The following is a 12,350-nucleotide window of genomic DNA, read 5'->3' as shown; positions in this document are numbered from 1 at the left end:
GACGGAAAAGGGAGTTTCCTTTATGGGATTCTAATAATTGGTATGTGGTTTACATTCCATTCATCTGAAGGACTCTTATTTTAATCAGAAACAGGCTTAGACTACTAAACTACCTCTAGTGTTCAAAACACGCCCCTGCTTTCAGCCAGTGGCTTTTCTCACATGCACCATTTCTTTGACACCCACAGGCCCCAAAGAGTAATGTGGTCATTTACCACCAAGAACTCAGTGTCAGGTTCTATAACAGGAGTTGGTTCAGAGCCCTGTTCCAGGCAGAGGTTTTCCGATTGCTAGCTTCACAAGCAGAAGGAATTTACAGTGTGGTATTTGAAATTGGCATTGATTTCTCAAAAAGGGTTTTGGTGGTTTTTTTTTTCCTAGGCTCATCCAGCTCTGGGAAAGCCCTGTCTGGACAGTGTCATGGAGGTCTGGCAGCACAGCTTGGTCTTAGTAGCCAGATGCCAATGCAGAAAACTGCTGAGGACAGCCCCATATTTGTCAGCGGGACTTGCTGCTGTGCATTAAGCACAAATGAATGAGGGGCTAACACCTTGTCCAGAACTAGTCAGACTAAATAAACAACAACACAAGACAAATTTCAGCTTTGGAGTTGATGAAAATACGGAGAACTTCAACATTAACTGCTGTCATCCAAGAGAAGGGAAAACATATAATGACTTTTGTGGTACTGTTACTCAGAACTCTCTCTGGACCATTTGCGATAGGCCTGCAGAAAACCCTAAAATCTCTTCAAATCCTGAATTTCCCCATCAGCTAAATTGTTCTGCTGTCCATATTTGTTTACCTTTCACTGTTAATCATGCATGTCCCAGCATATTTATCTTTTCTGGGCCTCTGTTGATTAACCTGTCATCTAGATTGTAACTGCACATGCTTTGGAGGTTTCCATACCATCCATCCTTGAGTGCACAAAGTTCTTCATGTCACAACCCCCTCTAGTACTTACCCTTTGGGCAGGTCTGTCAATCAGCCCAGCAGGAGACGTGTTGCAGGATGCTACACAACCTAAGAAAGGAAGAATAGTTTCACAGCTCAGGTCTACGCAACCTGGGTCCATCACAGATTCCTTGTGCCTCAGCTTCCCCATGGGGAGTGGGTAACTAGGGACAGATGCAGATCTGACACCAAAGGCAAGGCTAAGCCTCCACCCCCTTCTTTCTACATGGAAGATACAAAGCAGGAGATCTGTGGCACTAGGCTATGGACACAGACAAGAAAGGCACAGTTCTTTCCAGCTCCATGCATCCTGCAAAGAGAACATGCAACATGGCTTTGGCAATTCATCAGTCATCGGCATGCACCAAGCAAGTAAAAATTGCTAATGGCATGAAGGAAGCAAAAAAGCCATCAAATACTTCTTCCTTCTACCCTGTGATTCAACAGCCTCTTGGCAACATGCATTTATCTGCTGTTTATTTGAAACGTGAGACCGTGGGGACATAATTTAGCCTCGGCATTGGCAGATGAGAAGTATCTGAAGTTGGGTTGTGGGTTGCAAAGTTCTCAGCAAAATCATCCACCTGCAACCTGACAATTTCCCCTCCCTTGCAACAGTGAAGCAGGAACATCTCTCCTTGGGCAAAGGCCTTTAGACTCTGCTAGACCTCTGAGAAGCGTGGGTCCAACCTGTGCTACCCAGGGCAAGGAGACCATTGCTGCATACCTGTCACAGGATGTCTTAACCAAACTGTGCTACCGTGCATTGCCCTGCCTGGACTTCCATTGATCCTGATCTCTCAAGCTCCAAGATTTCTGCCTCAGATTCACTTTGAAAGAGATTCTTTCATCTTGATTCAGCTCAGAGCAATAATGACGTTAATCCTGAAAAGAAACTGGTCCAACAGTTGAGGTGTTTGCTACATGGCTAATTTGGAGTAAATCTATCAAGATCAGTGATATCCTGATCACTGAATACTGGATTGAAACAGAATTTGAAGTGCTCAGTCGTGCTTTGGCCAAACCACTTCCAATTAGATAAATCATAACATTTTGTAACGCTCCCTGGTGCTGTTATTTGGGTTTCACCCACAGTTGTTGGTTGGGCTCTTTTTCTTTTTTTTTTTTTTGTTCTTCTTTCATTTGTTTGTTTTTTCTGCCATGAAATAGCCTAGAATTTATTTTGGATGCTGAGATTTAGCACAGAGCTAGCATTTGCTATAATAACACTTTGCTGCAGGACACCCATGGTTTTCCAGGGTCAAAGCATTTACTTACATCAGACACCAAAACAGCTTGATACAAAGAGTCTTTGGATTCATCTTTTCTGGGGTGACTACAATGAGTTTGTACCACATTTGACTAAAGGAAGGTGAAATGCTGAATGAAGGTGAATGTTGGTCTTGCTAAACTATGACCAATGCACCACAGGAGGCGCTTAGCAGCACAGTCAGTTCCTTTAATCATTCCCCAGTATTCTCCCTGGACTGATCAGACAGCACCTTCACACACGAAGATTTATAATCCAGCCTTTAATGTTAATTAAGGTATGACTGCTTAAACTTCTGTGGATTTTTTCCCTTCTCTTCCCTTAGCTGGCCACAACTGTTCAAGTGTTGTTGAAGGTTATTCTGTTTAAGTATTAAAAAATGCTTAGCTAAATAGGTTAGCTTATTTGCTTTTGCTGATAGTAGCAGTCCACCCACAGAGCCTTTTCAAATCTCTTCAGTGTTTTGGAAACTGGATAAGGGACTTATTCAGTGACGTGCAAGTTTTGCCTGAGCCAGGAATGAAGCATGCATTTCATGAAATGAGAAATAACCTCAGACCACACACAGAGCATAATTTCTGAACTCTGTTTCGGGCTCTCTTCCCCTCATACCCACACACACATATACACACTCCTGCTAAAAAACAAGATGATGACTGACATCCCTAAATCCTTTAAGCATTCTTCTATAGCTGAGAGCAGAGGGAGGTTTTCAGAGCTTAGGTGGCTCATTATTAGCAACAAGCTGATGAAAAAATGGATTACTACAGTATGTGCATACCATGCCAAAGAGAAATAAAAGCTGATGCCATCTAAACACAGCTTTCAAGACTAGAAACTGCTGATGCAAACATATTAAAGCTATATTTACGGCATAATGAGATGAGGAAAAGTCCTCCCCACAAGAATATTTCCTGAAGGATAATGTTCATTCTGTCACTGCTTGTTTAGTTAAGCTAAAATCACTGAGTACTTCTAATATGATTTTCCATTATAATCCAGAGAAATAAAACAGGTAAGTTTATTGCATATGAAAACCTCACATCCTTTCCTCTCCCAAGTGTAGGAGCTGTGCTGCATGGCTCGTGAGAACAAACTATACAAAGAATAGGCAAAGGGCAAACTTTTCCACAGCTGTTACTCCCTTGCCTCAATATCACCTCCAGAGCTTAATTCTCCACAGCCTTACAGCAAGTGAGTGCACTTAAACACTGAGACATTGGCCAAACCCCTGCTCAGCTCTCCTTGAATATTTCTGTTATGCTGGTCTGAAAAAAGTAGTTTCACTGCTTTCAGTAGGAGCTCTCCTGCCTTACAGTTGTAGCTCCTCTGCTGAACAGCCTCTGCAGAGCTTAAAATGAACAAGTGAAGGTGCTTACAGACTGATTTCTGTACCTCATTCATTGCTGTGTACTTGATCAGTAATACTGCCATACAACTAAGCCATTGATACCTACTCTATCATCCTGGTTGCTCTCTATCTGCTTGTGTACACAAATGTACATTTATACTTGTATTGCATACACTGCTGTTACTTCCTCCAATAAAATCATAGAATCATAGAATAGTTAGGGTTGGAAAGGACCTTAAGATCATCTAGTTCCAACCACCCTGCCATGGGGGCAGGGACACCTTACACTACATCATATCACCCAAGGCCTCGTCCAACCTGGTCTTGAACACTGCCAGGGATGGAGCATTCACAACCTCCCTGGGCAACCCATTCCAGTGCCTCACCACTCTAACAGGAAAGAATTTCCTTCTTATATCCAATCTAAACTTCCCCTGCTTAAGTTTTAACCCATTACCCTTGTCCTGTCACTACAGTCTCTAATGAAGAGTCCCTCCCCACCATCCCTATAGGCCCCCTTCAGATAGTGGAAGGCTGCTAGGAGGTCTCCATGCAGCCTTCTCTTCTCCAGGCTCAACAGCCCCAGCTTTCTCAGCCTGTCTTCATATGGGAGGTGCTCCAGTCCCCTGATCATCCTCGTGGCCCTCCTCTGGACTTGTTCCAACAGTTCTATGTCCTTTTTATGTTGAGGACACCAGAACTGCACACAATACTCCAGATGAGGTCTCACAAGAGCAGAGTAGAGGGGCAGGATCACCTCCTTCGACCTGCTGGTCGCGCTCCTTTTCATGCAGCCCAGGATATGGTTGGCTTTCTGGGCTGCGAGCACACACTGAAGCCGGCTCATGTTCATTTTCTCATCAACCAACACCCCCAAGTCCTTCTCTGCAGGGCTGCTCTGAATCTCTTCTCTGCCCAACCTGTAGCTGTGCCTGGGATTGCTCTGACCCAGGTGTAGGACCTTGCACTTGGCATGGTCAAACTTTATGAGGTTGGCATCAGCCCACCTCACAAGCATGTCGAGGTCCCTCTGGATGGCATTCCTTCCCTCCAGGGTATCAACTGAACCTTGCTTAACGCTTTCCAACTTGCTTTCAGTTGTTTATAACTTTGCCAAACTCTAAGTGCTCAAGATGAGATTTTCCATGCTGAGTATCTGTGTCAGGCTGATTTTTTTCTGGCAAGTTTCAACTAAAATAGTACAGCTGTTCTGAATACGGGGTTAAAGGGGAGCAATCTCCCTCTTCCCTGTGTTTTTCTTGCAGCCATTTCACTGAGAATCTGTTTTGTCTGCATGCTTTGGGAGAGGTATTTGGGGTGGGGAAAAAGGTGTTACCTTACTGTAAGGGATAAGACTGTCAGGATCATGCCCAGCTGAAAACCTGACAAATTCTGGCAAAGTTATAGAGTTCTAAATACTGTGTTTTATCCATGCTCCAGATAAATCTCCTGGAGAGCAGCACCATAGTGGAGTTTTCTAAACACTCCACTGAAACAGTAGACGACCCTGACCTCACACACCTTCACAACCATCACCAGACTGTGTGTACATCCTTCCCAAAGATGTACTGAGCATCCTCCCGATTACAATATCATTTATAGGGCAGTTTGGGGCTTTTCATGCAATTTCTGATCCTGGCCCCCAGGAGCTGCTGTGGCACCAGAACTGAGAGTTGAGAAATTCTGCCTGTTGTACCATCAATACCCGTTGATGGTGCCCAGGCAGTGCACTTGAGGAAGATTGTTAGCTTGGAAACAAGCTGAAAAGGAACACAAAAGAAATGGAAAAGCAGGGCAGACTCAGCAGACTCCAAGAGACTGATGCAACATAGCCAAGGCATAATGATCCATTGTGTAAAATACACAAACACTGTCTCCAGACTTCAGAATAGAACTAAAAATTCAAATATGCCTCTTTTGTTTTCAACCAGTTTCTGTGACCTCTACTAGTAACACCTTCTTTCTGTTACTGGCTGGTCCACAGAAAGGGTCGTAACCTATTGCTTCCTGCTATTAGCTACTTTGTTTGTTCAAACAGGAATTTGTGATTCTACATGTTCATTATGATATATGTGGGAATGAATCACCTCCAAGTAATGGAATTCTTTTTTCTTTTTATCTGAAAGATTTCAAAAAACACATTGTCAAAACTGCACAAGAAATATCAAAGTTATAAAAACACTAAAAAGAAAATGAGAGCATTACAAATGCTTATGCAAACTGGTGTAAATGCACCACAGAACAGTGTTCAGCTGTATGCTCACCAATACTAACTTTTTCCCAGGGACAGCAACCTTCTTCTCTGCAGAGAACAGCACAGCTCTGAAAGACTCCTTTATTTCTTTCTCTTTCAGATTTGGAGTTTTCCTTATGACTGTCCTAGCACAAAGCCAAGAATGAAGAAATTCCAGGTTGCATCCCAGATCAGCTGCAGCCTCTGTTGCTGTAAAGAGGCTGCAGCTGCACAGTGCTTACCATCTCGACTCATCCAAACCAAGCTACTGGACAGCTATAACCTTTTCTACTTAATTCCCAGTTCTCTGCCTCAACACCAACAAAAGGTAAAGCCAGACACATATCACAGACTTTATGTCTGTTACCCTGTAATTCTGCAAAGCTAAAAATGGAAGTTCTCTGCTACTAGGAGGAACAGACTCACTGCAGCTTTCCAGGGGTTCTGAACACCCACTTCTCGCTTGAAGGAATGAAACAAGACAGACCAGTGACATGCTTAAATTATAATAACTCAATTACAGAGCATTTTATTGCTCACTCTGAGTCTTTAACATGAACTCTTCTACTGAGTTTTGGGATTTCCACCGTGAGGAAAGTAAAATAAAAATATCCCATTCTATTTTTTAAACTCCCTTAAAACTTTCTAAAATTATTTTCTTACCATGATTTTTTTTTTCCAGACACATCACCCTCAAGTCTACCAGGAGGCAGGTTTCTCATGGTAGAAGATAAGACTTCACGTATGAGATGAAAAACTGTAGCCACACTGAACCTACCACCATTGTCTAAATATGTAACCACACAGAGAAAACACCACAACATTGTTAAAAGGCCTAAATCTTTACCTTTCTTGAGTGAAGGTGGCAGAAGAGTTTGACATTCTGGACACCAAGGTCTCCATGTGAAAACAGATTCCATGTCTTGGGTTTTTGCACTCTCTAGCTAGGATATTCCTCCTTTACTGGTATTCATGAATGTTAATATGTGCCTGAAACAAAGGTAAAAAAAAAAAAAAAATGTTTAAAGAAAGAAAGCAACTTTTAAACAGCTTTCCCTATTATCACTGAGGATTTTACTTTTTCCATTACATAAGCAGTAGCAAATCCAGCTTTCCCCTTTAAAAGCCTTCCTACTTCTTCCATCTCCTCCAATGAAATGGAAGTTAAGAAGAGAATCCCTTCATACATAGCCATAAATGCTTCAAGACAAATACCACTGTCTAGGCTAAGCGCATTTTCCCGTTTGATTTCTTCTACCTTGTTCATGCTTTCAGCTTGCAAAGGATCAGAGACAAATGCCACTGAATTCAGGCATTTTTTACGGATGCATGTTACGTTTTTAAAGTGTTCTCTTAGCAGCCCAAGGTTTCTGAGTTTGAAATAAAGTGTCATCAGACGGTGAATTGCCCAGTTGCAACAATCTGATAGAACCACAAAATTCTAAATCACAAAATTATTCTACTTTCCCAAGGTTCAAATAACAGTATGTCAAGTATGTAGGTAAAATACTTACTATTTTTTTTGCCACAGGCCTAAAATGTGTGTCACACAATCACAGTTTCTTTCCATATATGTTAGAATTCGACTATATTCTACAGATAGTCTACCATATAATTGTAATTTAGACACAGACATATGTATAGTATGTAATATATAGAGTATATATATTATATATAAAATATACCAGTGTATATATCTCATTGTGTATATATAAATATAATATTATCTACTTCGAATGATTGGGGCATGTAGTAAAGTCAAGCAACAACAGCCATTATAAGGAACTTAGATTCTGGTTTTGTCAAATACTGCATAGAGTGACACATCAGAAGTAGAATGGAACCTTAACATTTAATTAAAGAGAAGGTATTTCTCAGTACTCCCTCCAAGTACAAGAGTCCTAAATTAGAAGTAGCATACAGTAATACAGAAACATATATAATTGCAACTACAAAACAGTGTGGGGCAGAGAAGGAGGCAGGAGGAGCCTGAATTACTCTAGCCATGCTATTACAGTATCTGCACATAGAAGGACTAAGCCAAGTTCATATCTGAATCCACTGTGGAGGTGATAAGACCAAAGTATGAAAGAGCAGTTTTAAGACAACAGCTTTCTCAGAGACACTTAAATTACATTCCCAATTAGATCACATTGTGAATTATAAAACAGAACAACTAGAAACTCTGCTGGAACTTCCATCACAGGCTGGATCACAGACAGGCCAGCTCTTCCAATGGTTGTCAGCATTTGCCTCAAACAATATAAACAGACATCTGGTATTTGTTTTTAAAGTAATTGGCATAGAATGATTTTCAGGGTGATATAGGAGATCGTGTTTATATAAGCATTCACTTGATGGAAACAACTTAATATCAAACCATAAAGGAAGAAAAGCCCTGTAGTATAAACAGTCCTGTTGAACTAAAATACAGATTCATTTTGAGTTGAGCTGGTATTTGTTTAGCATCTGAGCTATCCCCACTGCTCTGCCATTGCCTTTCATGGGTGCGGTGTTAGGGATTGTGAATGCTGATATCAAATATACAACTAGTGTTCAGTCATTGAAACATGCTGCAATAGACTAGTACAAATTCTAATGTGATTACACTGCATGTGTGCATTTTCAGAAAACAATGCTTTAGTGCAGCTGGCCTGCTCATGCTCCAGTGTAAGTTATGTGTGCAATCACAACCCAGTCATACTGCATGACGACACACAGACACAACATCAAGTTCTGACCATCCTCTCAGCTCAAGGATACTAAAAGAATAATTGAGATAATAATTTAGAAAGGAAATTCAGCTTTTTGGATGCCAAACAAACAAAGGTTAGCATGTTAGCAAACAACTTTGAAGCCCTGCAAACATCTTGTTTAGATGTGCTTTCCTTCTCTCTCAGAATTAGCTTGCAGAATCACACGAGATAAAGACTCATGTAGCATCACAAGGACCATCCTGTGATCTACACGTGATCTATAGGAAAACAGGCATACCTCTTTAGTGCTCTCAATCACTGCCTTTCTCGTCTGCACATCTAGACACCCAGTTTAGAGAGAAGAAATTGCATTTCCTGAATTACCATAAGCCAGTCACCTATATTCAGGTGCTTAATCAGGAACGTAGATTCTGGCACAAGGTCTACTTAGATGGTCATTACTTTTTCCATAGGATGCACCAAGATGTGCCACTTGGAATGAGTAAGTGCAAGGAGAGAGAGTTTTCATAAGAATATTACCTCATTTGTTGCATAATCTGGAAGGTATGCAGTGAATAAAATATGCAGGGCACTGCAGGAACAGAAAAATATGTAGCAGCTAAGGCAGTTAAATGCTTCCTTGGAAGAACAGAACCCTCTCCTCCTTCTGTTGCTAAGATTCCTAAGCAAGTAACTTAAACCATCTTTTTCAGACGTAGTATTATGATCTTTGATGTATCCTGTGATACTTTGATTGTGCTATTGCCAACTTCCTTTCCTTCCTATTAATGCTGCTTTTACTCACTGTGCTGAAGCCATGGTGCTGGCATCAGTCTGCCTTTCAGTGCTCAAAGTCATGACCTGCTAAAGCTGAGCAAATACATCCTTTCAAACTGCCTTAATGTGTTCACAAAATGTTTGCATGCACTCCCTTTCTCAAACATATTCATTATCCAAAATTATTCAGTATGCCTCCCCCAGACCAAATATGAAATCTGTGTACCACATGGCTACTCCCAAGTGTAGTTATAAGCATAGCTCCAGTTTGCAAAACACGGTTAAGATCCAAACTACACTGCAACTCAGACCAAGGGCACACACAGTGTTTTTAACTAGGTCTGGTGGCAGTTTTGTAAACAGGTTGCTGACAGAGCTGCATTTGTTAGCTTAGGCAAGGTCAGATTTCTTAATATTTCACAGACAACCTTCCCCCCCCTCCCCCCTAAGTGTTTTTTTTTCCAATCAAAGAACTTCAGTTGAAGGCAATGGAAGGTACTGGTACTCCCCGTAAGGTCAGGGATGCAAAGTCAGATCCATAGGAATCCCACTGAGTAAAAAAAACGGAAATTGCAACAAGGAGCAGTAAAAACCTAGTTTGCCATTTCCAGCTAGAGGTAATGACAAAACAGACACCCTTCTCCTCCTGGCTAATTTATACTGAAAACAAGTGATAACTAACATGAAGCTACTTCCTTACACTAGGAGGCTGTCACAGTTACCCTGTAGCCTGTACCTCCCTGCAACCATGCAGGAACATGTGGAAGCTGGAACTCCACTCTAATGTATTACATTCCCCCAAAGCTTCCTTCATTTTTTAAAGCCAAAGAAAATGATAATCATGTATTTCCAAGAAAACAAAATTGATCTTTTGGGTTTTAATAGTTAAAGAATATACCTTCAAACACTGGTCAAATTCTTCCCTTTTGAATTTATTCAGATACTTTTTTTTAAATCATACAGACATCTTCGTCATGACATAAATATTTTATACACAGATCCCTAGTGCAGTAAATTGCAATATTTATGGCTTAGGTGATATTCCCTAGTAAAATACATTAAATCTGCACAGGAAGCTACAGAGTGACATATATCTTACTTCCAAGACATCTCCCTGTAGCTCAGCTCAACCGCAGATAACAAATGTATTTCCACAAATATACCATCAGGACTTGGCAGACATGTGAATAAAATACACACTTCTATGGATGTTTTAATTTATGCATATGATCACCCTATAGATGAGAAACATAATTTTCCGATTACTTCAGGAAAATGAAGACGGCTTCATACTTTGTAATCAGCTGTGTAGTTCAGCCTTCTACCTGTACAGTTCCACTGCTCTGAGGTTCTTCTAAAATAAGTAAAATACAAAATCTTACCTATCTCAAACAGATTTTGCTCTCCCAATGTCTACTGATTCAGACTATGACTGACAAGCTGGTGGTGCTCAGGTGAAGTCTCTACCTAGTGCCCTGATAGCAGCTGAAACCAACAAGCCCTTGAAGCCCTCTGACTGGGAAGTTACCAGTCCCTCCTTCTGGCCTAAAACACATCAGTTTTACTGATGCAACTTCTAACAGATACTTCTCTTTCCTACTTTGATGAGCACTACATAACCTATTACACAACATGTACTCTCACAGATTTTTCCCTATTATGTAACTTCAATTATATTTGGTGCAGTTTAAGCCATTTAATTTTTCTCTTTTTGCTGTGGACATGAAAGACCTATTCTCTTTCTCTGTGCAGCAGCCTTTTTCCATATTTGATGATCATATTCTTTATTCCAACAAATCATCGCTTCTCTGAGCAGCAGTTTGCCTCAGAAGAATTAGCAGAAGAATGCTAATCTGTAAAGAAAGTCAATACTCATGCCACCAATAAAAGGCCTTAGTTTATGCTGTATTTATTAAAATCAACACAAAGGGTGCAGATATTCAGTCTCAAGTTGGCTTCCTTCAGCTGTACATAATGCAAATGTATGAACAACCAGCAGTTTTCAAGTTCTTTTATTTTCTTAGTTGAGATTTTTTTTAAAAGCTGCCCCGACTATCCTACATTTCAGTTTGTATCTTAAATATCATTGGGTATAATAAAGCGGTAAAAGCATAGATTGAGGGTGAGAAAAACAATTAGGGAATACATTTTTCTTACTTATGTTAGCTGCCTATAAATACCAAGGATTTTACTACTTTATCAAATATGTTAAGTACTGAGCTCCTTGTTCAGGTAGTTAACTCAGATTTCCCTGTTAGCTTTTTAGATGGCTTCCAATTACAATAAGCGCATAATGGTTAACACAGAGACAGAGCAAAGCCTAGAACGGCTTCCCATGACCTAGAGTAGAAGCTGCTCCAGATGAATTTTAAGCTTATTTTCCAGTGGGCAGACATCCAGACCACAAAAACTACCACCATTCACAGGCTGCTGCTGTGCAGCTTCAGTGTCCAAGGTTTTAAAATTTCATAACATTTACCCTTCGCATAAAACAATTTATACAGTATATTCAATGTACAACTCTTTACTAATACGCTGAGATTTCAAAGTTTACAAAAAACAAGGATTAGGGTTAAGGTTTCCAGAGCAACATGAAGCCCTGGCCTCTTTTGCTTACAATGATAAGGTACTCCTTCACATGACCCCACAGCACTGACAAATGTGATAAGACTACTCAGCAAATGAGATATGACATATCTCATAACCACTCCTCCAATCTGTGAAGAGCAGTTTTCATTTAGAAATTTTATTACAGCAAGCATTTCAGGAGTAAGTTGATAATTTGTCAGTATGTAGAACTTCTTTACTCCATACATACTGTATTGCATATTCTTAACAACTGACAGGTGAACCCCTCCTTTTTGAAATACTGGTAGCATATTAAGTACTGGAATAAAAATGAGATCCAGCAGCTTTATTTTATCCCCCAAGTACACAATGGAAAGTATTCATTATGTTCTCAGAAATGCACAAATTTGCCTGTTTTGTATCCAAAATGTGAATTAGAACTCCGAGGTCATGTTCCTCACCATCTTAGAAAGAATTAATATGTTCTGTTACAGAAGT

At 40.4% G+C, this 12,350-nt stretch overlaps 1 protein-coding gene across 1 annotated transcript in view; it reads right to left on the bottom strand.

Annotated features, from left to right (window-relative positions):
- Positions 1-6,756: 6,756 nt before the first annotated feature.
- Positions 6,757-12,350, bottom strand: part of ERCC6L2 (ERCC excision repair 6 like 2) — a 66,141-nt gene continuing 60,547 nt past the window's right edge. The window contains exon 18 of the mRNA XM_061456319.1: positions 6,757-6,801. Within this exon, the coding sequence (XP_061312303.1) occupies positions 6,772-6,801 (30 nt within the window). The 3' untranslated portion in view covers positions 6,757-6,771. The remainder of the gene's footprint in view (positions 6,802-12,350) is intronic.

The sequence above is a fragment of the Pezoporus flaviventris genome, unplaced genomic scaffold, assembly GCF_033815535.1.
Source record: "Pezoporus flaviventris isolate CSIRO_AGI_PZ_B2104156 unplaced genomic scaffold, CSIRO_AGI_Pfla_v1 ptg000022l, whole genome shotgun sequence".
NCBI lineage: Eukaryota > Metazoa > Chordata > Aves > Psittaciformes > Psittacidae > Pezoporus > Pezoporus flaviventris.
This window is presented reverse-complemented; position numbering and strand designations above follow the sequence as displayed.